At 37.4% G+C, this 26999-nt stretch overlaps 1 protein-coding gene across 5 annotated transcripts; it reads right to left on the bottom strand.

Moving 5' to 3' along the window:
- Positions 1-379: 379 nt before the first annotated feature.
- Positions 380-13678, bottom strand: LOC132794849 (polyamine-transporting ATPase 13A3). Of its 5 annotated transcripts, XM_060805089.1 has the most exons (9): positions 13502-13678; positions 11518-13328; positions 8318-8606; positions 8168-8256; positions 7313-7674; positions 5979-6482; positions 5681-5881; positions 1985-3827; positions 380-1774 (listed from the first exon to the last, which is right to left on the bottom strand). In XM_060805089.1, exons 2-9 carry the CDS (start codon positions 12017-12019, stop codon positions 1125-1127), a joined length of 4440 nt encoding a protein of 1479 aa, XP_060661072.1. In that variant the 5' UTR covers positions 12020-13328; positions 13502-13678; the 3' UTR covers positions 380-1124. The 5 variants fall into 5 exon arrangements, with proteins under 5 accessions (XP_060661072.1, XP_060661073.1, XP_060661077.1 ...); XM_060805090.1 differs by lacking the exon at positions 13502-13678 and having other exon boundaries at positions 11518-13464; XM_060805094.1 differs by lacking the exons at positions 11518-13328; positions 13502-13678 and adding an exon at positions 9700-9952.
- Between the last annotated feature and the right edge of the window lie 13321 nt (positions 13679-26999).

Genomic DNA, 26999 nt, shown 5'->3' with positions numbered 1-26999 from the left:
ATTTTCAACAGCACCTGTTATGTTTGCAGACAGATCAAGCTTGTTTCACATTTTTACCACGTCGACTTCAGACTCAGATAATCGACAAAATTCCAATAACAAGTGTAATTTATACCTTGAGAATTTTAGTACATAAAAGAATATCTAAAGTCTTAATAATTCCTTAAAGTTTGGTTGCGACTTTTGTATGGTGAGAGCGCCTACTTTCTAGGGGTCTTAGTTGCTTTGGCTGATAATCTGGTATATTTTGCATTCTGTGGTATACTTTGAAAGCAGTATTATTGTAATATATCAAAAACAGCATTTTATAGATTCTTCATATTTTTGCGGTATATTAATTTGGTATATTTAAAAATTAATACCATAATAATATCCTTTTATTCAAAATGTGTAGCGGGTATTTCACAGCGAGCACTTTTACTTTGGAAAGGATTTGCACGCCACACATACGAACATTTATATATAGCAGTCCCTAAAATACAAAGTTTTTAATTATGACTTATTGTTCGTTTGATATGCAATTCAGAATTAATGACCATTTAATTTATTTGTTCAGCACATTTTACATAAGTAATCGTTAACTTTTTAAGTACAGTTATTTATCTGATGTATAATATATTATATATCATTAACTATAAAAGGAACAGAAATTCATAACGGCATTAATTAATACTTAATTAGGGAGCCAATTGAGCTGGTGTAAGTTATATAATTATACTAAGATATATTTATTACAATATACCTGCCAGTTTTTGGTTTTGGCAGTCTAAATGAATCTTTCAGAGGTAGTTGCCATTATTGATCAATACACTTTGTATTTTATTTTTTCAGCTTACAAGTACTAAAGTTAATCAAAATGGATTTGGTTGTTGTGCCTACTTATACACGTCCTCCTAACCAGAGAAATACACTTTTTAGTATTTACAATTCTCACTTATAGTATTATTAATAACAGACATATTAAATACTATTATTTAAATATCATTACATATTAAATTAAAAATATATTACAATTACAAAGATTTATCTATATAAATCATATATCAAATTTTCTCTGCATCTCAGCTTGCCACGGAAAAAGATAAGAGAAAGATTCTATATATTAATGCAATGCAATGATAAAGCTAATCATTGACTGCATTTTGAGTGGTTACGTTTTCAAAAAACCCGGGAAAGATGCCATATTGTACGGCATCTGGATGCTGTTCAGCACTTAAATTTACATATGTTGGTTGCTGCATTTCTGTTGTTGGTGGATCACTTGAAGTTGAATCATGTACACCAAAGGCATCCGTTATGGGTGGCCATTTATCAAATGATTGCATGTCGTATTGCAATTGCATATATTTACGAGTGGATGTGCAAGGGTTTTTCTCTCGTTGCACTTGACAATGTTGAAATAGCCAATATTCGATTATAAATGTTTCAATTAGAACGTGGGTAATAAATGCAGCCACGCCATACGACAGCATAACTAGGCGAAATGATATCTCGGGCGGAACGACTAGTTGGAAAAATTGCGATATCCATTCACTGGGGTACAGCACTAGATAAATGATGATGGCCAAGTTGATCGCCATGGTCAGGCATAAGGGCCAATTGGACCAGATGGGTTTACGATATGGAGCACCCTTTGAGAAGACAAAAGCAAGTATAACATACTGGAAACTGGATATGGCAAACATCGTATAGTTTTCATAGCAGCCTAAATGTTCATTATCTGCTGTTTGCTCGAATGGTCGAAACCAGGTCTGCTGGTGTAGCTGCAACCAACCTAATGAGATGAAAAAAAAAAACAAAATAAAAATGCGATTAATAAAAATTATTGAAAAGGTACGAGTTTTCACATATGGACCCTTTTCGGCTATTTTCGCATGCGCTTTATAAGAATAAGTTAAGAGCGGACTGCTCATAGATATGTAATTCAATAAGGGGCCACATATGTAACTACAGCGCTCCCTTGTTTCGCGTTGCATATACTTACCCGCTACCTGGAAGACAATCACAGCAGCCAGATGCAAGAGGAGCGAGGCCAAAGGCGTCGCTGATATCAATGAACTGAGAGGCACCTGACTAACTAGTTGGCCAGCGTAAGCCTCGGTTTTGCCAAAAAAGAATGCAAATACCGAGATGAGTCCTAGGTCGATGTATAAATACTGTTTATCCGTGAGGTTCGAGTTGATGGAGTACAATATCATGACAGATATAAATTGAACCAGCGAATAGGCAGCCATATACTTAAATATGCCAAATGATGTCACTAACGCGGCACGCCCTTCCTTAATTACCATCGGTACAGCAGCAATGGTTGGCTTTCGTGATGTGAACGGTGAAGCGATTGAAGATTCCGTTTCGCTAAGCGATATACCAGTGTGTGCGACCTTAAGTGCACCACAATCGTTAGCACCATCTCCGCACATGGCCACGTAATAGTCCAAATTTTGCAATTCCACAATGAGAGCTTGCTTTTGTTCGGGGGACATGCGTGCATAAATTGCGCCACGCGTTAAAATGTTTGCCATTTGACTGGGAAAACGATCATGCACGATTTGCCAGGTATTGCCATCCATTGCAAATGTGTAATTTTGTCGCCAACAGTCATGTTGCTGGTTAAGTGATTGACTGCTTGTCACACCAATTTCTACATCCACATTGTCATCATTGTGAGTCCATGTATCAACAGTTTTTACGCTAGTTAAGCTGTTGCTGTTAGGTAGTACGCTCGTTGTACAACTTGAATCGCAGCTGTTCATCAAAGAGTTGTTTGACTGCGATAGCTCAATATGCTGAACAAATGCAGCTCCAGCTCCCAAGCATGTTTTATTGCCGTTTAGAGTGGGTGCGGCCATATTAATTGTTTCACTGCCTAGCTCGAGAGTATACTGTAGTTGATATTGAGTATGTTGATGTTGATGATTAGAATCAATCTTGTCCGAAGGTGACGACGATGGCACCGCATGCACCGTAACTACTGCTTGTGATGAACTCACAATACCACAATCTCGAGCTACGCTCATCGCTGTCAGTATATTATCACCAGTGATCATGATCGTGCGAATGTTTGCCAAATTTAGTGAATTAATTACAGCCGTGGTGTCGGCTTTCAACCGATTTTCCATTATCACAAAACCAAGAAACTCTAAATTATGTTCAACATCATCGCGCGACAGCCGCTGCACTTTTGTGTAGTTAATTTTTGGGCTTAGTGCCTTAAAACCCAAAGCGATAATGCGGAATCCTTGCTTGGCAAACATCGAGAGCTGTTGTGTATAATCATCGGGCAAAGTCTGGGGCAGGCATAATTGTTGTATCATCTCAGGTGATCCCTTGCAGTATACATTGAATCCTCGAGCGCTTAAACAACGCGTGATTACAGCCATTCGTTGCAAATTCGATGCGAATGGAAACTCACGAACAATCCCATGATCAAAATGCATCTCCGACTGGGATAGGCCAACATTAGCTAGTAGATCGTCTACTGATGATTGTCGAATAACTGGTGCAGGCGCTGCTTTTGACTCAGTGCCTAAATTGACACGATTCGGCTGGCGTAGTATTGTGGGATAAATGAGGCCATATTTTTCATTTTCTGGTATATTATTAAAATCTTCCAGAATCCAGCCGGTTGACTCAAACATCTTCAGATCTAAAGGATCACCCGTCATAGTACCATTCATAACAGTAATCGAGTGGCACGTCACCATGCCAAATAAAAAATGATCGTAGGGCAATCGACCGATATCCTTTAAAGGTATTTGAAATTGATTTGTCGATGATTTTGGAACAACACCCCACATATCCATGCCATCCTCCGTCAAAGTTCCAGTCTGTCCAAAAAATTGAATATATATTAAATTTGTATTAGTTATTAATAGACTGTAGTGCAGTTACTAATTAATAAAATATTGCGTTAGTTGAACAATAAAATAACACAGTCTCTATGGTGTAAAACTTGAATTGTAACTAAAGGTTCACAAATAAAGTTTGCTATGTTGATCTTAATTTCAAATCATTCAAATAATATGTGTTAGTTTTTATAGTTACAAAATTAAGAATAGCACCAAATTCGATATTTTTTGTTTAAAAAATAACTAATGCTTAAGGTGGAAAATACTTAAAAATTTTTTTTTAATTTATATTAACGGGAAAATTTGACGAGAAAAAAGAATAGCACATCTTATAATATTCTCTTAAAAATCGTTAAATTGCGAGATTCTGAACAAAAACAAATCATAGGTTTTATTTATTCGTTTTAATTATAGTATAATAGTAGAAAAAAAAATTTAAATAATTCACATAAAATGGATCGATTTTCATTGGGTTAAGTTTTCTTGATAAAGAAAAAATGTTGTTGATACAATTTTTGTATGTAATTGTTAAATATTCAAATTAAATAAATAGTTATAATAATCTGACAAAATTAAAATGAAATCGGGAACTAAAACAATTTTTACCTACATTAATTGAAATGGTGCACATGCAAGATCAAAAGGTCATCTTAAAAGGGTGCTCCTGAGAAAGGAGTTCTTCAAGTCGCCGATAGCAAAAACTATTAGCATATATATACTATAGAAATCAAACTACATTCAGTATCGAACTAATGTAATCACTTTGTACTGTATCAAGTTTTAGTCCAAATGGCTATTTTCGAAATAAAAATTCTTTTTTTATCCGATGACAACCAAGTAGTATTATTTGATGGAAAACGATATAATATGATATTTTGAGTCTAAAATATCCCAATTAAGCCCATATTTACAAAAATAATACCACAAATCATGTAGTACCTCGTAGAATATATAATAAGGACTAGGTATGTATCACTAAAGCGACAAATTGGAGCATATCCACAAAAAAAAGGTTCCAAGGCAATAAAGCAATAGTTTTGATGCGTTAAATAGCGAATATATCAAGACAAGTCTACGTCCCTGCTCAGACGAAGCCAACGTGTTTTTGTCAAGGGATCGTCAATCATATACTAAATTTATGTAATGACATTGATATTAATAGATGGCGCTATTCTTATTTTCATCAATTTTCCCACAAAAAAAAAAACCAAGCATTATCGTCCTCATGAAGTTTTGCATCATTTTCCACCTTAAGCATTAGTTATTTTATTAATACAATATTTAAAATAGATTCCATTCTTAGCTGCGTAACTGTATTAAGAATCTAAAATAAACTTGAGCAGGATGGTGCGTCTCTTTTGCTGGTTTTTGAATCGGATCTAGGGATCTAGGTCTTCATATGGATGTCGGCCCAATCGACTCGTATGTTGAAAATATCTGTGATGCCACAGAAATCCCATCGATAATTTCAGCTGACAGGACTTCGAATCTTTTCAGTCAACACGTTCGGACTTGGCTACTCAGAACCTTGCAATATTAAGCTATCCAGGTGTTAAAGATTTTTTGTTTTATCATTTGAGTATAAATTTCGACAATCGTTTATTTAAATCTATACTTTTTTAATCAATTAAATGACCGACTTGTAATATAACGTTATTTTAGTTACATCATAATTGTTTCCAAAATAATCGATAATCAGTTTAACTGTCTTATCAACGTCTTATTCTTAATTATACGCGTTGGCCATATAGAATATTATTTCATAAGCAAGAAAACGGTTTGATGATATTTATATATTTTTTTTGTTATATTACAATCAAACGCTAACTTACCTTATCAAAGCAGCAACAATCAATACTACCAGCGACATTTATAGAACGAGGCGATATACAATAAATGTCATTATATTTTAATCGTTTTTGCGCATAAAATCGACCAACAGTCATTGCAGCTGGCAATGCTGGGGGCACAACAATCGTTATTAAATCCAATGATTCCACGATTAGTTTTGTCGCATCGGTACCACGTAATATCTAAAAAATTAGCACATTTTTAAATAAAAATTGTAATTGTTGTAATTGATTGTATAAGGGTTAACTTCAATTGTCTTAGAGGCTATGCTGAACTTACTTTTGTAACCAGCGTGTATATAAAGCCAACAAAAGCGATCAGAGCTAAACACTGAATAAATTTGTATGAGTCTTGCTCGAACTTGTAATCGACGGGCGGTGGATATAATATCGATCGTATTAGGCCTCCTTTCGCAGTTACATTACCCGTATTTATGACGAAAGCCAACACTTTTTTCGACCCAATATAACGTGTCTGAATGACCTTAGTACCGCAAAACAAAGTGTGCCTCACATGTTCTTTTTTGTCAAAGATGACATCACGCTTCATTGGCAGAGGTGTTTTAGTCACCGGCACACTCTCTCCCGTCAGCATTGATTCGTCCATGATGCAGTTACCAGACAGTAGGACAGCATCACATTGCATTGTACAACCTGATGTTGGTATTTCAATAATGTCACCGGGTACCAGAGATGATGTTAACACTTCTCTAGGCACTCCTTTGGCATTTACAACTAATGCATGACCTGTATTCAACACAGTCTTATGTAATACATTTTGATTCTGAAATATAAATGCCACAGCTTTTAATAAATTTAAAAATTGCAGAAAAAAATAAAGAAACATAAATATATCAAAAACATACCAACAAATTTTTTCTACAATGTTGATATTACCAATGCATCAAAAATATACAAAAATAGCAGCGCAATCATGCCCATGCAGATTGGTTGATTAATAACTAATATTAATAACTTAATAACTCCAATGTTTTCAAATTTTCAAGAATGATTAATTTACTGTGTTACATACATTTCGTATTATTACTACGTTAACACATACACAAGTAAATTACGACTTCCTACAAACTTTCTATTAGAACTTCTTTTGTTACAATTTTTACATTTTGTTGGCAATATATACGCATGAAGGATTAGCCAATATTATGGATTATTATAATTTTCAATATCTTCTCTTTTATCACAAATTTATTTGGTTGAGTAGAGTTTTTTTCTCCGTGATGACATTCAATAAACTTACTGAAATGTCAATGACTATTACTAAAGTAGTTTTCGTTCCTGGTAATAGGTTAATTGACTTTATAGAGTTCAAAGGTTCCTAAAACAAAGTTGTACCCATTGCATTATAAATAAATATCATAAATATAAATATCGTAATTGTCTAGAAAACTTTAATGACTTTTGCTAAAAACTCTATACTCTACACTTACAGCATGTCATGCGTATTTTGTATTTCAATTCCATGTTTACTTTCTTCATGGCAAAGATTTTTGAAACTATCTTAAATTTGCAATTTAATGTGCTTAGAATGAAAATTTGATCCTCATAGCTCTCATATTTTGTAGTTTGAATGGGTGTGTCAAATTGTCTTACCTTCTTTGTTTGAATGATTGACATGGTAATGCCAAATATCGACATCAGCATGATGACACAAGCATAATAATAATAATCATAGGTGAACCATAGGATCACAGAAAATATTTGAAATACATAAAACGGGTTCAGAACCTCCAAAAACAATAGTGTTTTCACGTCTTTTAAGGGTACTGTTATCTCATTGACACCAAACACAATGCCACGAGATAGTTGCTCATGGAGTGCTAATCCACGTTGCTGATGGAAGTAAGAGCAAGGCACGTTCACATCTAGTCCGTTAATTTTATTAAAGTTGCTAGTGCCACTGTCCCATGCATAAACCAATTGTTTACAACGAAACGTTCTCAACGTTCGACAGCCTGAAATGCGAGTAAACATGTCCATAAGTTATATGCTTAATGTATATTGATATGTCAATATATTTAATTGAGGAAGATACAAACATTCGAAAATAAACTCCTCCCGAGTAGCTAACTACAGAAGAACATGTATATGTGTTGAGCTTATAAATTAATAGCACATTTGTCTGACTGTCCATCTCAATAAATACAATAAAGGATCACTTGACAAATGTTATGAACATATATAATAATCTTGCGACAGAGGAATCGAATAGTAAAAAAGATTAATAAAAAGAAACATGACTTTTCAAGCTTGAAGCAATTAATTCATTCACACAAAACATATAGAACACAGAAGCTCAACAATTTGTATTTTCTGCACCTAATAAATTTGTAATTATTTTCAAACTTGTATTGATACACATACACACACATCGAAACACACACACCCACAAAAATATTGTCGCTACCACAGTCCCCCTAATCATTGTCATGCACTATTGAAACTTACTTTTGAAATGTGCTGATGAGAAATGAACGGAGAGTTGAAGCTTATTATCATCGATGGTTTCATCAGGAACTTTTTCGTAAAATAAATTTCTGAAATAAATAAAATATTTTAGATGCTTATCACACTTAATGTTGTATCTGGAGTACTTACTTTAAATGTTGAATAGTTATAATTTGGACAGGCTTTACGTGGTAAAGCTTGTGCTTTCCTTGATAATCTTCTTCAACCAGGACTTGCTGGGCCTCTTCCAAAGGACATGGTTGACATGTGGCTATCAAATACCAATGACGCCACCAATGTAATACTAGACGCAATAATCCTCCAGTTAAGCAAATGCATATCCAACACAAAATCAACCGCAAATGTGATCGACGATAGCCACTGATTTTCATTTGATCTTGTTGATCCTGGTTAAGGACGGCCATGTATGGTTTCGGTTCTGTAATGTATCCCAAAATTGCTTATGCATATCCATATCCATATAGATATAGATGCATATTTTTCTGCATGTATATACATAGATACATATGCATATATATATGTACATAAACATATCATATATATATACATACATACAAAAAATATATATGTATATATATATATAAGCGTAATAAGTTCACTATTCACCTCTTTTGACGATATAAAACATTTATCTTTGCATACCTCGCAATACATCGCAGCTCATCACGAATGTTTGCTATTAAATTTAGCCGCTTTATATCGGTTGTGATGTTGTCGACGTCTGCAATATTCTACAAATTTTCATTTATATGCTCACAAATGCTTTTTACTCAACTAAAAATCCAGCCCCCTGATAATACCATTACCTGTTTTCTGATTTATACAAAGGTACTTAATTGAAGCAGTATCAACGTATTACTTTAAAAAGACAATAGGTCTTAATATAAAAATTTACTCAATTTTGGAACAATAAATAAATCATTCTTAGAGATTAAGTATTGGGCACACGTCTATAGATGCAATGAAAATGGCACTTAGGCTAAGTAAAACTTAAGTAATCAATTCAACAATCGGACGTATATATGTACGTATAGTACATATGAACACATGTAGATAAAAATGAATTGATAAGAAACGAGGAAAAAAGCTTCAGTTGGGTCAAATCCACTAGCACTATTAAAGAGCACAACAAAAGATAAATGACTTATTTTTTAAAGTATAGCACTAAGTAAAACTTTTGCACAATTACAAAAAATATATATACATATATTGTTTTTTGCAAATGTTTTAAAAATATAAAACATGGTTGCGAAATGCTTCTGTCTATGGCACATAGACTTTCTGTCTTATGATGTAATTACCCCCGATCACATCTGTACCGTATATAGCAATGTTATTTCTACAGAGCAGTACATTACTTACATATCTTGAATTATGGATTTCTATGTTTGACGATATATATGTATGTATGTGTTTAAATGTACAATCACTATTCTCCAATAAACGAGTTTATTCCCAATGCTGCGTCACCGTACAATGTGGTTGAATTATAAGTACTTAATTCTACTTACAATTCATGAGACACATGTCAGCTGGCAGTCTAATTAAGATTGTACAAAACATATGTGCATATGTACATCTCATAGCACTTTTTGGATGTATATACAATGTCTTTTTATTCCTTAGTATATATTTTGAAGACTGCGTACATTTCGCACAAATTAATTTTATTTACTAAATAAACTAATTTTATTTATTTCAGTCGAGGTTTGGTGATCAACACAAATATTTTTACATTTACACATGTACATACATATGTATGCGTAATCCTCAATAAAAATATAAGTGTTGCACAATGTCGTAGAGCTAAACACATACATAGTACATATAATAAACCCCGAACAATTTCCATCCGCACTAACCTCGTTAATAAATTGTACAAATTTACAACAAAACAACAATTGATAACTTAAGAAAAGTGGCTTGGGTTGCCTGTTGCTTATTGTTTTTCACATGCAAACACAACAAAAACCAAGCTTTTAAATTGTCACATATGTATGTATTTCGGTGTTTGCGACGAGAGACGCACATATCTATTACATACACATGTATGTATGTATTTATGGAGATGAATGTACAATGTATGTGTATGTTCGTATATACATACATACATATGAATGTATAAATTAAAATATGCTTACACATATCAATATGTATTCATGAAATTTCGATGACGTCATAAATATTAAAAAAGTTATTTCTAAATAAACAAACGGTTTTCAATTGAACAAGTAAGAAAGCTATAGTCGAGTGTGCTCGACTGTGAGACTACCCACAAAAAATACTAAAGATTGGTTTATCGATATTGTACTAAAATTGAAAATATCCCATTGAGTAGGAAATTTACAAGATTATCAGCAAAACAGTAGGCGTTTTTTGACATACAAAAGTATTTCTTAAACAACTTTTAAAGTTTTTATCTGATCTTAACCAAATTCAGGAATCATGAATACTGTAGTTGTTCTATATAATCGCTAGCTTAAAAATTACGCTTGCTATTATATTTTTCAATTTCCATGAGCGAATGTGGGCGTGGCAAACAAACAAGTGTTGTCGAAATAAAATTGTAGCTCTACTTCTTATAGTTCTTGAGATCCACTGTCTTATAAGTTGTATGGTAATACAATCTCGGATGTTGACGCTGATCAAGAATATATATACTTTATAAGGTCGGAGATAACTTCTCCGTCGATTTAAAATTGTAAATATACTATGCGAATCTATAAGAACTTATAAAATTTCAATAGCATTTATTATTTAATAGACAAAGAAAATTTCGATTTAAAAAGATTCTCCGTTAGTTTTGTTTATTTGGTATATAAACCCCATACCATTGTTTAAATCAGAGAAAATAGAAAATATCTGTTCCACCAAAGTAATTTAATCTAAATCCAAATACACAGTAAGACTTTATAATGTAGTTATCAAGATCGAGACAATAGGCCCAATATGAACTCTGCCACCCATTTGGAAACTGTCGAGCGCAATTTAATTCCACAAAAACCAAACTGAGCTGCGCAAACAACAAGAGCTAACGGATATGTCCCAGTAGAGTTATAAAATGTAAGTTCACAGATCAATATTCAGAATAGCGCACTTTTATTTAATTGCACTCGCAAAATAAATTTAAAAAAAGGGAAAATCATTTATTGCATTGCATAAATTATTCTGAAGAAATCTCTCTTTCGAAAGTTTTAAATATTGAAATAGTTGATTTTCAAGACTTGGAAAAGGTCGAACCTTCATGCTTGTTGTATATTTATAATGCTTATGTATACAAATGTACTGAGTTGAACTGAGGTGAGTATGTTAAATAAGTGGGTACCTACCCTTCACAAGTAATTGTGATTCTTGAAGATCGAAAGTTTCATCAAGATCAAGCGTCATACTAACATCAGCTGACGTAATAGGTGGTTTCCACATCTGATCCCTTTCATTTGAACAACGACGATGATGCAGGTGCTCGGGTGTAGGTGTATTAAAACTGCTTTGTTCTGTAGTAGTATTGTTATTATCCTTTGTAGGTGGAAGATTAGTTGCTATACAGGGACCTTTTGATATTATGGTCGACGAAGTTGCTGAATTCGGTTGTGCTACGGTTGAATTCCACCAGTTGAGTTTTATAAGATTATTCTTTGTGGCATTGCAAGGAATATGAAGCGCAGACTTAGGTTTATTTACATTCGTTGTAGTTTGTACGCCAGTGCTATCGAAAATTGGCTTCATTGGCAAGAGCTCCGGGCAAAGACTTGTGTTACGATCTGCATGCACACATGAACCATCTACACGTTCAATTATATCGGCGGCGGCTGCGGTACTTGCAGCAGGCATGATGCGAATCGGTATAGTTTGACTTACTTTCTTCAAATTCCTTTAACGCGTTTGCAGCACGCAAAATATTTTGCAATTTTGCGGTACGGGAAATAAGGTCTTTTACACAATGCAATCGTATATATCTCAAATTTCTAGTTTTTACTGATTGGACTGAGCGTTGGTAGAAGCAGTTTGCATAAATAATATATATTAGGAAGTTAAATATTGTTCCTATTAATATTTGGTATTTGTTTCGATTGTCTGTGGTGTATAGTCTTACAGATATCAAAATCGATATCGAAGTCACAATCCATTAACAACGCAATATCAGCTGTACATCTCTTGCACTTGTCCGAAGTCTGCAATGCGAATACACCAATACGAATAACAATTGCCGCATTTAAACGACTTAGAAATAGTAATGTTACATTTAACAGGTATGTATAATGGCATTATTTTCTTAGGAGCACCTTTGTTTGAATTTATAGCGTTTTCGCTTACGCCTCTGCCGTAAGGCAAGTGTGTGTAACCCTTTCCGACGAAGTCGACTGCTAAAAACTTCCTTGACTTTAGGATTGGGTGTAGGACTGTGTATGCTACCCCAAATGATGCTTAATCATCCGAAGCTTGAGCTCGCGTCAACCAATAGTATAAGCCACCACGCAAAATGTATTTGAAGTCGTATTTGTTCGTGTCCTCCGCTGCCAACGCTTTTCTCGAAATAAAATTGTTTCACATACACCTTCTGCAATAGTACTAGATCCTGTAGGATTATGATAATGCCTTCATAAGATTGCTCTGCAGTTAGTAGAGGAGTTTTAGCAGTTGCAACAACTTTACACGCACTATGGATGTCTCGACGTAGGCGCAATCTTCTCCGATATGATGACCCGATGTACTCCTGCTGCTGCTCGGTGGCCTTTTGAACTGAATGCATTACGTTTTGGCTGAAGGAATTACAATATTTTTGACAAACCAATATATGGTCAATGTGTCTTCAATAATTATACTCGACTTGATCTTGCTCTTCTTGCTGTTCGTCGCGCAGTTCACAGTTTTCTACAAATTCATTTCCATCTACACAAAATACATACACTGATACATATATACACTGCTTTATTCAGTTCTTTATCCATTAGAATCACTGTCGACAAATGCACTCTGACTCCGATTTCAGATACCGATTACATATCCACATACATACATATGCATAGAAAGAAATATAATATACAAACATATGCATACATATGGCATAACTTATTCATCGTTTGACAATATTCATTGGTTTATATAATTGCTCACGGATTGTTCGATTTTCGCTGATTGGCTACATTAAACACATATAATACAGGGCAGTTAATAATTAGTTTTGAATTTCGTTAGGGTTTTTTTTTAATTAAGCAATTGGCATTTTTTTAAAGCTGGTTTGTCTATTCCTTTGAGAGAAACATTTAATTGCAAACTCATTATTAACTTACATACATATAAATGTACATGTACCTTACGGAAATCAAAGATAATCTATGATGTTTGTTGCTCCCATGTTAATGACATCTATTGTTGTAGTCTAAAACGAGTAATACGCATCATTTTTACAAATACACAATTCAAATAAATTTATTTCATTAAGCCCTGCGCCGCTCTTAATGATTTGCGAATAATCGATATCAAGTTTTATGTATGTACAAATGTACAACACAATACCCAATCGATATTTATTCGATTCTAGCTAGATTTTCACACAATGTAAATAAGAGAAACAACCTGAAAACATGTGGCTCACGATACCAAAGCCTTCTATGTAAATGCACAGATATTTTCAACGCTGTCAGCTCAACTATTTACGAATTGTCCAACACTTGACATGTAATCAGATAAACAAGCCTTGAAATTGAAATATGTATATATCCAAATGTTCGATAAACAAAAATTCTACTATGAAGCTAAATTTTTGTTTTCAAATCGCTGTTCCCAGATGAGCGAAAACTTATTTCTTCCGCGCATCTTCATATATATCAATAAATCGTATCGATACTCCGATGCTGCAATGCATGTAGATGTCAAATCCGCTGATCCAATAAATGATATTTATTTTCACGAGAAAGTGCGACATTTGCTTTGTTTTCATTGTTTTATATTTATCATATGCTTTGCCGATATTAGTGCAAATTTCTGTGGAACAGCCGATTGGACATCCAATAGTGCTATCGAGAATACTCTCGATAATATCGGATGTGTTTGAATGCACGTGTCATTGATGGTTTTATATAAATAATAAATAATTGGTTTCTTCCCCGTTCCCACTGCAACTTAGTTCTTTTACGTGCGTTCAAGTCCCCTTTTGGCGTTTCCACCGCCACGAACTGAAAAGTAACGGTAAATTTCTGCCAGCTGTTTAAATGTGAACAATAATTGGCGAACAATTTAAAAACTTTTTAAATTTCAATATCTTGACAAATATTAAGACAAAGTGGAGGAATATCTTATTTAACATAGATCATAAAAACCGTTTATTTTTACTGAACGGAAAAAAAATGCGAAGAGTAGTTTTTTGGGGCGGTGAAAACGAAGCATAATAGCCTATTTCCACTGTCACTCAGTTTTTTTACGTTTTGAACCGAAATTTTTTGTCTTTTGGGGTTTTACATGGAGCGAACGTAACATTCGACCTGAACGGAAAAAACCGAAGTTATTTGGTGCAGTGGATATAGGCTATTAATCAGCTGACAGTGCATTATGTTGAATTTGTGTCTTTTTCGTGGCCATAATTAACATTTTTGAAATTAACACAATTTGGTCCAGATCGGATGCGAAGGGGCAAATTACCCATGTATCCGGGTTAGTAAGGAATGAAGCATCAACGCCTCCTGCGTATTCCTTCCGTGCGACACTGATATTTTCTACGGAGATTACTTGCATTGGCCAACCTTCCGTGATCTTTTCACTCGAAGCAATTGATCACAGAATCCGATCACTGCAACTTTGTTTTCTCCATATTCCCTGCTAGACTTACTTTTGCTGATTCCTTTTCAATAGCCCCGAAAGCTCCTGTGACATCACGCTTGGTACGGCCAATGATATCAATATCATCAGCGTCACCAAGGAGCTGGACACATCTGTTGGTTAATATCGTGCCCGTCCGATGCACACCAGCCTTTCTTATAATACTCTCCATTAAAATATTGAAGAGTATACAAGACAGCGAGTCACCTTGTCTGAGGCCACACTTGGTAGTAAAGGTTTCGGATTGGCCACTTCCTACCTTGACAGAGCTGATGGTGTTGCTCAATGTCATTCTGCAAAGTCTAGTCAGCTTTGCTGGTATACCAAGCTCAGACATGGCGGCATATAGGCGATCTCGCAGGGGGCTATCGAATGCGGCTTTGTAGTCGACGAAGAGATGGTACGTGTCGATCTGGTTTTCGAAAGACTTCTCCAGGATTTGGCGCAAGGTGAAAATCTGGTCAACAGTGGACTTGCCAGGCCTGAATCCGCACTGATAAGGTCCAATCAGTGCTTCAGCATGGGTTTTCAGTCTTTCACACAATACGCTCGTTAGGACCTTGTATGCAACTGGAAGAAGACTAATTCCGCGGTAGTTGGTGCGCACCGTGGCATCACCCTTCTTCAGGATGGGACAGATCATGCTGAGGTTCCAATCTTCGGGCATGCTCTCCGTGAGCCATATCTTACTGATTAGTTGGTGCATGGTCCCTACCAACATATCACCAGCTGCCTTAAACAATTCTACCGGCTGGCCGTCAGCCCCTGCAGACTTGTTGTTTTTAAGCCGTTGGATTGCACCCTTGACTTCGATATGACTTGGGATTGGCACTTCAATATCAGTGCCATAGAGGTTCGTGGATCATAGTCTTCAGAGTCTGTGCTTGAGCCAGATAACAGACTCGAGAAGTGATCCCTCCATAACCTCAGCACGACCTCTGCTTCTGTGACAAGATTTCCATCATCGTCCCTGCACGCCACTCCACCAGTCTTAAATCCTTGCGTCAGACGCTTGACCCTCTGGTAGAAGTTACGTGCTTCATTGCTTCATCTACTGCTCTCTATGCTCTCACACTCTCGCCTTTCCTGCTCTTCCTTCTTGCGTCTGAAAAGGAGTTTTTCGTCTCTTCTTCTGCACCTGTAGACATCCACAATAGCTCGTGTCGCCCCAGCCTGCAGTGTTCTTCTGTAGGCGGCGTCCTTTGCAGCTGTTGCGTCATGACACTCTTGATCGTACCATGGATTCCTTGTTTGAGGACGCTGGAATCCAAGCACTTCTTCTGCCGAAGCTCGCAGGGAGTGAGACATGAGCGCCCACATATCGCTTAAGTCTTCAGGTATTAAAGGTGCTCGGCTTAATAGCCCCGAGACGTGAGTGGAGAATGCATTCTTCGATTGTTGTGATTGCAGCTTTCCTCCAGCCTTCTTAACGCACTTCGACGTGCAATCTTCGCCACACATAGCCGTGTGCGTATCTTAGCTGCATCAAGATAATGGTCGGAGTCGATGTTGGGACCCCGACAGGATCGCACGTCGAGTATATTACATGCGTGCCTTGCATCGATCACAACATGATCGATCTGATTTCTGGTCAGTCGATCGGGAGAGAGCCAAGATGCCCTATGGATGTCCAAATGACGGAATCCAGTACTACGAACTACCAAATTATGCGCAGCTGCAAAGCTCATGTAGACTAAATTGCCCGACGGTGGCACCAAAGATGTCTTCTCGTCCTACCTTGGCATTAAAATCCCCGAGGAGAATTTTAATGTCATGGGAAGGATGTTCGAGACCCCTACGAACCTAATAGCCTTGACTCTTGGCCATTTTCTAGTTTTTTATAAGCAATGAGCTGTATGTTTTTCATTAGTAAACCCTCATTTAAAACTTAATATAAAATATATAATATACATTAATGAACAGAAGTTAAGAATTACATTACATTACATTACATTACATTACATTACATTACATTACATTACATTACATTACATTACATTACATTACATAAGAAGTACATTTAAGATATCGTCAAAATTATCGGCATCATCCACTCCTTAAATTACGTGCTCTGCGGCAGACATCTCTGACTTTTTGCTTGTAGGCTTCATTTGGCATCATTTTTTTTTAGCGCAAGCGAATTTCACAATGTTAGTGATGGGGTGCGATTTGGGTGCGAACTTTAGAGGGAAGTTATTCGATACAAGTAAATATCGATATTTTGCGCTAGAAATACATGTTTAACATTTCAGCCATTAAATTCAATTAAATTTGCTCAAAAAACAAGAATTCCCGCTGCCCGCTGTTTTCATATTTTTCCCGCAATCACACTTCAAAAAAATCCAAATCTGATGTGAAACAAATCGGAAATGACACCGCGTAGACGTGCTTACGGCTCGGGGTACTACCCGCAGACCCATCACCAAGCTGATAGTACTTCCAATGGTTCCAATATATTATATTTCGCAAGTTCCAAAAATATTAGAGTGACCGTTTTTGGCAACCTCTATGTCCTTAAATTTGGCACTGAAATGGTAAATAACTAAAATTTATTAGCTCTCCGGTCAACTATTAGCATATTAAATAAATTCAATTATTAAAAAACAGATGAAATCATATTTATTGCCTATTTTTATGGCGACAATAGCTCAAGCACATAATATTGCAACTTGGTTGCAATTTTTTTGGTTTTAAAATTTGAATATAGTCTGCGATCCTATAATATAAATTAATACTATTTCTCTTCACGAGAAAATGACTCAGACGTTTATTTTTAATTTTTTTTTTAAATGTCAAGTTGCAAGACAGTTTTATTTATATGGAGTTTCGCGGAAAAAAAAATTCCGCGCAAATTTACATAATTTCAGACCGCTTGAAGATCAATTAATCATGTAAATCTTTTTAAATCAACTAATTCCTGACAATAACTTTCGTTTTATCGCCTAAGCTGCTGTACTTTTGGTAGTAGAAGTTAAAACTACTTTTATAATGAAAAGGATGGGATTAATTTTGTTGAAGTTGGGTAAAATATGTTTTTATACCCGCTACCCATAGGGTAGAAGGGTATTTTAACTTTGTGCCGGCAGGAAATGTATGTAACAGGTAGAAGGAGGCATCTTCGACCCTATAAAGTATATATATTCTTGATCAGCGTCAACAGTAGAGACGATCTAGCCATGTCCGTCTGTGTGTCTGTCTGTCTGTCCGTATGAAACACTGGATCTCAGAGACTATAAGAGATAGAGCTCTAATTTTTTTTCGACACCATTTGTTATGTTTGCACGCAGATCAAGTTTGTTTCAAATTTTTGCCACGCCCACTTCCGCCCCCGAAAATCAAAAAAATAATAATAAAAATAACAAGCGTAAATTTAAAGCTAGAGTTGCGAATTTTGGTATTTAACATACTATAATTACTATAGTAGTTATGATTCCTGAAAATTTGGTTGCGATCAGATAAAAATTGTGGAAGTTATTAAAGAAATACTTTTGTATGGGCAAAATCGCCTACTTATTAGGGCTCTTAGTTGCTTTGGCCGACATTGTGCCGTCTATGGTATATTTTGGATGGTGTGCTGTATCGATATACCAAACATACCATTTGGTATATTTTTAGTATTTTATAGCATTTTCGGTATATTTTCAAAATAATACCGCAATGTTTTGCCCTTATTAAAAATGGGTAGCGGGTATCTCACAGTCGAGCACACTCGACTGTAACTTTCTTACTTGTTTTAATTTGAGGGAGCGGAAGTGGGCGTGGCAAAAATTTGAAACAAACTTGATCTGCGTGCAAACATAACAAATGCAGTCTCTTATAGTCTCTGAGATCTAGGTGTTCATACGGGCAGACACACAGACGGACATGGCAAGATCCTCTCGGCTATTGATGCTGATCAAGAATATATATACTTTATAGAGTCGGAGATGCCTCCTTCTACCTGTTACATACATTTCCTGCCGGCACAAAGTTATAATACCCTTCTACCCTATGGGTAGCGGGTATAAAAATGGGATAAGAACAAGTAAGAAAGTTACAGACGAGTGTGATCGACTGTGAGATACCCGCTACCCATTTTGAATAATAGCAAAATATTGGGGTATTTTTCTCAAAATATAGCAAATTATATATTTGGTATATCGATATAACACCACATTCAAAATATACCATAGACAGCACAATATTGTCAGCCAAAGCAACTATGACCCCTAGTAAGTAGGCGTTTTTGCCCATGCAAAAGTATTTCTTTAATAAGTCGACCATTTTTATTTGATCGCAGCCAATTTTTCAGGAATCACATTTACTATTGTTATTATTGTATATACCGAAATTCAACTCTACGCTTGTTATTCGGTTTTTGTTCATTTGCGGGGACGGAAGTGGGCGTGGCAAAAATTTGAAGCAAAATTGGTTTGCGGCAGCACTGCATGCTCTCTGACACTGCCAGCGATCACTTTCAACTTTACTCTCTTGTAAATCGTGTCGGTGGCGAAGCTTGCTCAAGTCACAGCCCAAAAATATTAAGTGGTACGTATATGTACATACAGTGGGGAGCAAAATTGAGTACATGTTTGCATATTTCACATTTCGGAGCGAATGATAAAGAAAACAGTAAGGCAAATGGAAAAAAAGTTTATTCTCTTTATTCAATATATAATTGACTATACATTATCGAGAAAAGATCAACGAAGAGGTGCACAAAGAAGAAAAGAAAACTTGAAAACAAAAACAACTCGTATGTACTCATTTATGCACCTTTGACATTTTATACTTATCTGCAAAAGAATCAAAAATTGACCGTTAATTGCCATCTTATTGCTTTTGCTTTGTTTCTTAGACTTATTATAATGTGCTTTTTATGATTTAAAGTGTCGACGTGGTTACATTGGAAGTTAAGAGCAATTTTTATTATTATTTCAAAATTATGCGTAAATTGAGTCAGGACGTTGAGAATTCGATAATAGGTCTTACCGAGAAAGGATGTTCGTCCCGGATAATATCCAGTAAACTCGGAATAAGTCAGTCGGTGGTCATACGCGTCCAAAAAAGACGCAAGTTTCGGTTGAATCCCCTCTTAGAGGCCGTCCTCGACTTTTAGCCATTGCGGAAGCTCGTCATATTATGGCTAATATGAGAAAGGACACGTTCTTAACGCCTAAGGGGGCTTCTTTAGAGATAAATAAAGATGTAAGTCGATGGACAGCTCGAAGAGCACTTCAAAGAATTGGATATGTTGCAGCAGTAAAAAAAAATAATAATAAACCTGGTGGAACATTGGACCAATGCACAAAATAGAAGGGATTATGAACAAAGAGCAATATCTAAGTATTTTGAGGAACTATCTTCCCGAATTTATTGATCGCAGTGCTTACAACGAAGCTGAAATCGTGTTTCAGCAGGATGGAGACCCGAAGTACACTGCAAAAGTCGTCCAGAAATGGCTAATGGACCAAAATTTTCAGTTGATGCAGTGGCCGGCTCAAAGCCCTGACCTAAACCCAATCGTAAATTTGTGGTCAATAGTCAAAAGACGATAATTCAGCTCCATCAAACCTCGCAAATTTATGGGAAAGGGTGCTTGAGGAGTGGCGCCGTATACCCAAAGAAATTTTGGAAAACCTTGTGGAAAGTATGCCAGAACGTATTGAAAGTGTCTTAAAAAATAAAGGTTTATGGACGAAATATTAATTTTTTACTAAAAATTCAATTTAACGATCTTGTTTGCAAATAAGAAGTATAAAATGTCAAAGGTGCATAAATGAGTACATACGAGTTGTTTTTGTTTTCAAGTTTTCTTTTCTTCTTTGTGCACCTCTTCGTTGATCTTTTCTCGATAATGTATAGTCAATTATATATTGAATAAAGAGAATAAACTTTTTTTTCCATTTGCCTTACTGTTTTCTTTATCATTCGCTCCGAAATGTGAAATATGCAAACATGTACTCAATTTTGCTCCCCACTGTATGTACCACATCAATAAATTAAAAATTTGAATTCGCGTGTTTTATTTATAAACAATATTTTTGCGAATAAAAGCTACTAAAAAAAGCCGGCGAGATACATATTCTTTCGCTTAGTATTATGAAAGCAATTGATTTTGCATAAATAATTAGTGAAGTGGCGAATAAACAATAACAATTTAAACATTAAACATTTAAAGTGCAAGTGCTCTAGAGTTTGAAGGCATATGCATATATACATATATATATTTAAACGAGCAGTGCAATTCTATTCCTCCATTTTCCGTTGTTTGCGCATAATCTTGCTGCCCTTTCTTATACTTTCGGTTTGTGTGATTTAGCTGATTAATTTTGAACTGCTGCTGTGCTTAAGCAACTCGCGCTCTGTGATCGTGATTTTGACACGTTCTTCTTGCTGCTCTGCATACTACATTTGACATACAAAGTGAACAATTGCCAGTTAGCACAAGCGCTAATAATGGAAAATTCTATAAACGAGCAAGCGACTACTGTCGAATATCGCGCGTGGTTTTTCAAGCGGAAGGTTTTATTGCTCTATGATAGCCTTGTAAGACTCGACACGTCGCTTTCTAAAGCTAAGCTAGTTTCGTTTAATTTATTTAAATTAGCAGTACGTTTAGAGCTATTAGAACGTGCTCAAGCTTCATTGGACTTAGTTCAGAATGCGCTAGAGGAAATCGATTATAATGAAATCAGGAGTGAAACGCGGGAAAATTTCGATGAGCGTTTCCTTGGAGTGACATCCCGTGTTCGAGTGCATTTTGACAGTCGTGAGCGTCAATTGATTCTATCATCGACATTGCGACGTGATGAGACCATCGATCCTTCGTCTAATGGCTTCGAAGCCCGTGCTAATAGACGTCGTCTTTCCGAGCTGAAACTTCCCACGTTCGGTGAAGGTAACACGGAATACGTGAGTTTTTGGTCAATGTTCGAGTCTATCATTGACAAGGATAATGACTTAGATGCTGTTGAAAAGTTTCAGCATTTACTATCGTGTCGTTGAAGATATCGATGCTCAATTATCGTGTGGCTCTGAGTATATTGGATAATCGGTTAAACAACAACCGACTTGTGTTCCAGTCACACATCAAGGATCTTTTGGGTACCAAGAAGGTAGAGGCAGGAGCATCCGCGGCCACAAAACTTCTTGAGTTTAGTTATAAAGCTAATGTTCACATGGGGGCATTAAAGATTCTGGGCCGTCCAGAGGAAATTGTAAACAGCATTCTCATTTACGTGCTGCTGCAAAAGCTGGATGTGGAAACTCAGGCGGCGTGGGAGGATAGCAGGGCATTGGACAACCCTGCCGCCGATAAAGTACCGACTTTTACTGAGTTTTTCACATTTTTGGACGAAAGATGTCGGGAGCTGGAAATTCTGCAATACGCTATGGTTATTCACACAGCAGGCGTTTTTGGCCCAAACTAGCCCCAGCAGGGCAAATGTTTGTTTTTGTGACGCGCCTGGCCACGGCATATATTCCTGCCCCGTCTCTGCAAATTTCTCAGCAAACTCGATCCTGCACATCTGGCTCTTGTCGTAACTGTGGTGGATGGCATCATTCGTTGTTGGATTTCGAGATATCACAACGAGCTTCGGCAGCTGATTCGTCTGCAGCCTTAAGCTTCTACATCTCTTGCTGCCCAATGTCTTCGTTGTTGTTTTGCTTAAGAGTCGTGCTGGGTCGTTCGTTCTTTGTCGTGCTCTGCTTGATTCTAGTTCGCAAATCCATATGATGACGTCACATTTAGCCCAACCGCTACAGTTAAAGCCGACACGATCAGATGCTATGGTTTCTGGCCTCGGGGATACAGACGTTTCTGTTGAAGGATGCACAGTAAATGTTTGCATGCGTTCTTGCATCACCGACTACTCTGTCAACCTTCAAGGTGTTGTGGCGTCATTAATCACCAACAGCCAGCCGAATTTCGCCATTGATATCGACGGTTGGACGATTCCATCCAACATTCAGTTAGGTGCCTTCAATCGTCCGCAGCGCGTGGACCTGCTGATTGGTGCAAGCCTATTCTACGGCTTGTTATGTGTCCGACAAATTGGCATTGGAAATGGATTGCCGATTCTTCAGAAGACCCGCCTTGGTTGGATAGTTACTGGTGATGGAGACGGTACAATACACACAGCATTGATGACAGGGAAAAGGTTTCTGATGATAGTAACGAGCAGCAGGATTGCCAACTGATGGGACTCGCCATTGTTGTGCAGTGCATGTCCAAGCAGATGGACAAGTTGAGATGTGAGGAGAAGAAGTCACAGACAACGCTGGCCGAGACAAATGCCGTGCTGCAGCAGACGCAGCGCAATTGCGAAGAGCTGCAAAAGCAGTTGCAAGACAAGGATGTGGAATGGACACAGCGTCAGCAGAAGTTGAAGCATCTGCAACGCAGCAAACTGCAAGAAGCACGAGACAAAGTCCAGAAAGTGCAGCTGCTGGCCAAGGAGCGTTTCCTTGAGCTCGAATCCCAGCTGCAGGCTAAAGATGAGGAGAAGAAACGGGCGCTGCAAGCGTATCACCAGGAAATGGCCCATCAGCTGCGTCTCAAGCAGAATCAATTGAATGCCGCCAAGCAGCAAGTGCTGCAGCTGCAGACACGCATTCGCGATCAAGAGGCGCTGGACCGGGTCACGGAGCTAGGCAAGGAGCTGCAACCGCTGCGCACCAGCACCGAGCTAAAAGAGCGCGATCGTCTGGCGTTGTTCCAGGATGAGGTCAGCGTGTTGCGCACTTCGTCGTAGTGTCGAAGTCGCAACAACCACAGCAATAGCAATGGCAGCCACATCAACAGTCTGAAAGATAGCAGCGGCGAGCTGTGCCGTCTGACCAACGAGGTGGAGAGTATGCGCTGTGTGCAGAACGCAGAGTTACAGCGGGAGAACGACGAGCAGCGCAGTCTGAGCAATCGTGTCACGCTGCTAGAGGCACAGAACGAAATGATGCGCACAGAGCTCGAAAGCAAAACAGAGAAGGAAAAAGATATTCAGCGCCAAATGGAGTAAATGCATAAGGCCTCCAATACGAGAGCATCAAGAGCACAAAGCACCATCTGTATCGCTCTGTTGGTCGCTCTATACTCAATTTCGATCAGCTTCGCACGCTGATTTGCCAAAAGCGGCTATAATTAATAGGCGTCCATTGATATCAATTTCAGAGAATCCTGACGATTTGTTTACTGTTTGGTGGTCCTCCAACAGTGATTCTTGAGCCCGACCTAACTACGCTGGACTACAATCGGTTGGATGGTTGGCAGCGTGTCACTCAGCTGCAGCAGGTCTTCTGGACTAGATGGCGGGAGGAGTATCTGACTCTTCTCCAGTAAAGATGCAAGTGGCGCATTCCTGATCGTCGTCTCCAAGTCAACCATATCAATAAACTATATATTTGAATTCGCGTCTTTTATTTATAAACAATATTCTTGCGAATAAGAGCTACTACAAAAGCTTAGTAGCTCAACAACTAGTTTTCGGAATACTGTGTGACGCTTCATCACCGTGCAATTGATGGGGTTTTGTTTTTTCGAGCTCAGAGTGTGAAAATAAACGTTCAATCCCTTTAAGCCTGTCTCAGCAATGATAAATTTATTTATGTACCGTTTTTTATTTAATAACAATGCACAATATATAATATATATTATAGTGTGAGTTTTACAGTTTGACAGTATGTTTAGCAGAATTATTAGAAACCGTTACTGAATTCACGAATAAATAAATAAATAAGAAACATTGGAGTCAAATAACTATTTAACTGGGGTTTGGTAACAAAAAACTTGTCATATACCAAGATGAAAATATTTGTGATATGATATCCATCCGAAAGTTCCGCTTTATTGTTTTCTTGTTTAAACCGTCTTCATCTCTAAAATAAAAAGAAGATAAAACTGAAGGTAGCCACATTTCAACAAATAGTGATTACAATACAAACCTTGTAGCTCGGATTTCGGTAAAGTTCTACCTTCGTCATTGTCGTTATTGGATTCGATTAATGCTGCAATTAACATTTTAATTTTTTATGTTAATATCAGACATAAGAAATTGTATTTGAATGCAAAAGGAGGCATCTTATTCAATGTTGTATCTATTTCTTTTTTTGTATGTACGATCACTACATATTTAAAAAAACTAAAATTATGTATAAGTAATTCTTAATGATGAAGCTATTATTATATTTTGGCTACGTGCAGTAACACTGAAAATTTAAAATATTTCTGAAAACTTGGTAAAACATAAAAAAACACAAAGTTGACAAAGAACCATAGCTCGCAAATAACTGTTAACCGTTTTTTTTACACTCTGCTCGCGAGAACAGCCGAAAAAAGCATGCAGTCTCGTTCTTTCTCTGAGCAGCAGACTTTGCTTCTTTTTGTTTTGGTTTTCTGTTGAGCGCATTACGATGAACTCATGATACAATTATACAAGGTAGTCTCGTCAGCAAAAGCTCTCTATAAGTCCCTCTATAATCATAACAATGAGTGCGAGTGAAAGGATCTCAGCGTAGTAGTGTGGGCGAGACGACAAGGAATTTTTTAAAACCTAAATTGTTCATGAACATAACTTAAGAATATACCACACAACTTCTTGCCACAAAAACCACAAAACTTCTTGAGTTTAGTTATAAAGCTAATGTTCACATGGCATTAAAGATTCTGGGCCGTCCAGAGGAAATTGTAAACAGCATTCTCATTTACGTGCTGCTGCAAAAGCTGGATGTGGAAACTCAGGCGGCGTGGGAGGACCGACTTTTACTGAGTTTTTCACATTTTTGGACGAAAGATGTCGGGAGCTGGAAATTCTGCAATACGCTATGGTTATTCACACAGCAGGCGTTTTGGCCCAAACTAGCCCAGCAGGGCAAATGTTTGTTTTTGTGACGCGCCTGGCCACGGCATATATTCCTGCCCCGTCTCTGCAAATTTCTCAGCAAACTCGATCCTGCACATCTGGCTCTTGTCGTAACTGTGGTGGATGGCATCATTCGTTGTTGGATTTCGAGATATCACAACGAGCTTCGGCAGCTGATTCGTCTGCAGCCTTAAGCTTCTACATCTCTTGCTGCCCAATGTCTTCGTTGTTGTTTTGCTTAAGAGTCGTGCTGGGTCGTTCGTTCTTTGTCGTGCTCTGCTTGATTCTAGTTCGCAAATCCATATGATGACGTCACATTTAGCCCAACCGCTACAGTTAAAGCCGACACGATCAGATGCTATGGTTTCTGGCCTCGGGGATACAGACGTTTCTGTTGAAGGATGCACAGTAAATGTTTGCATGCGTTCTTGCATCACCGACTACTCTGTCAACCTTCAAGGTGTTGTGGCGTCATTAATCACCAACAGCCAGCCGAATTTCGCCATTGATATCGACGGTTGGACGATTCCATCCAACATTCAGTTAGGTGCCTTCAATCGTCCGCAGCGCGTGGACCTGCTGATTGGTGCAAGCCTATTCTACGGCTTGTTATGTGTCCGACAAATTGGCATTGGAAATGGATTGCCGATTCTTCAGAAGACCCGCCTTGGTTGGATAGTTACTGGTGATGGAGACGGTACAATACACACAGCATTGATGACAGGGAAAAAGGTTTCTGATGATAGTAACGAGCAGCAGGATTGCCAACTGATGGGACTCGCCATTGTTGTGCAGTGCATGTCCAAGCAGATGGACAAGTTGAGATGTGAGGAGAAGAAGTCACAGACAACGCTGGCCGAGACAAATGCCGTGCTGCAGCAGACGCAGCGCAATTGCGAAGAGCTGCAAAAGCAGTTGCAAGACAAGGATGTGGAATGGACACAGCGTCAGCAGAAGTTGAAGCATCTGCAACGCAGCAAACTGCAAGAAGCACGAGACAAAGTCCAGAAAGTGCAGCTGCTGGCCAAGGAGCGTTTCCTTGAGCTCGAATCCCAGCTGCAGGCTAAAGATGAGGAGAAGAAACGGGCGCTGCAAGCGTATCACCAGGAAATGGCCCATCAGCTGCGTCTCAAGCAGAATCAATTGAATGCCGCCAA

The sequence above is a fragment of the Drosophila nasuta genome, chromosome 4, assembly GCF_023558535.2.
Source record: "Drosophila nasuta strain 15112-1781.00 chromosome 4, ASM2355853v1, whole genome shotgun sequence".
NCBI lineage: Eukaryota > Metazoa > Arthropoda > Insecta > Diptera > Drosophilidae > Drosophila > Drosophila nasuta.
This window is presented reverse-complemented; position numbering and strand designations above follow the sequence as displayed.

Coding starts and splice junctions, on each gene's coding strand:
- LOC132794849 (XM_060805089.1), bottom strand. CDS start 12,019: ATGCCTGCTGCAAGTACCGCAGCCGCCGCCGATATAATTGAACGTGTA. Junction 8,257..8,317: donor ATAACTATTCAACATTTAAA/GTAAGTACTCCA, acceptor TATTTATTTCAG/AAATTTATTTTACGAAAAAG. Junction 3,828..5,680: donor ATTGTTGCTGCTTTGATAAG/GTAAGTTAGCGT, acceptor TTTTTTGGACAG/ACTGGAACTTTGACGGAGGA.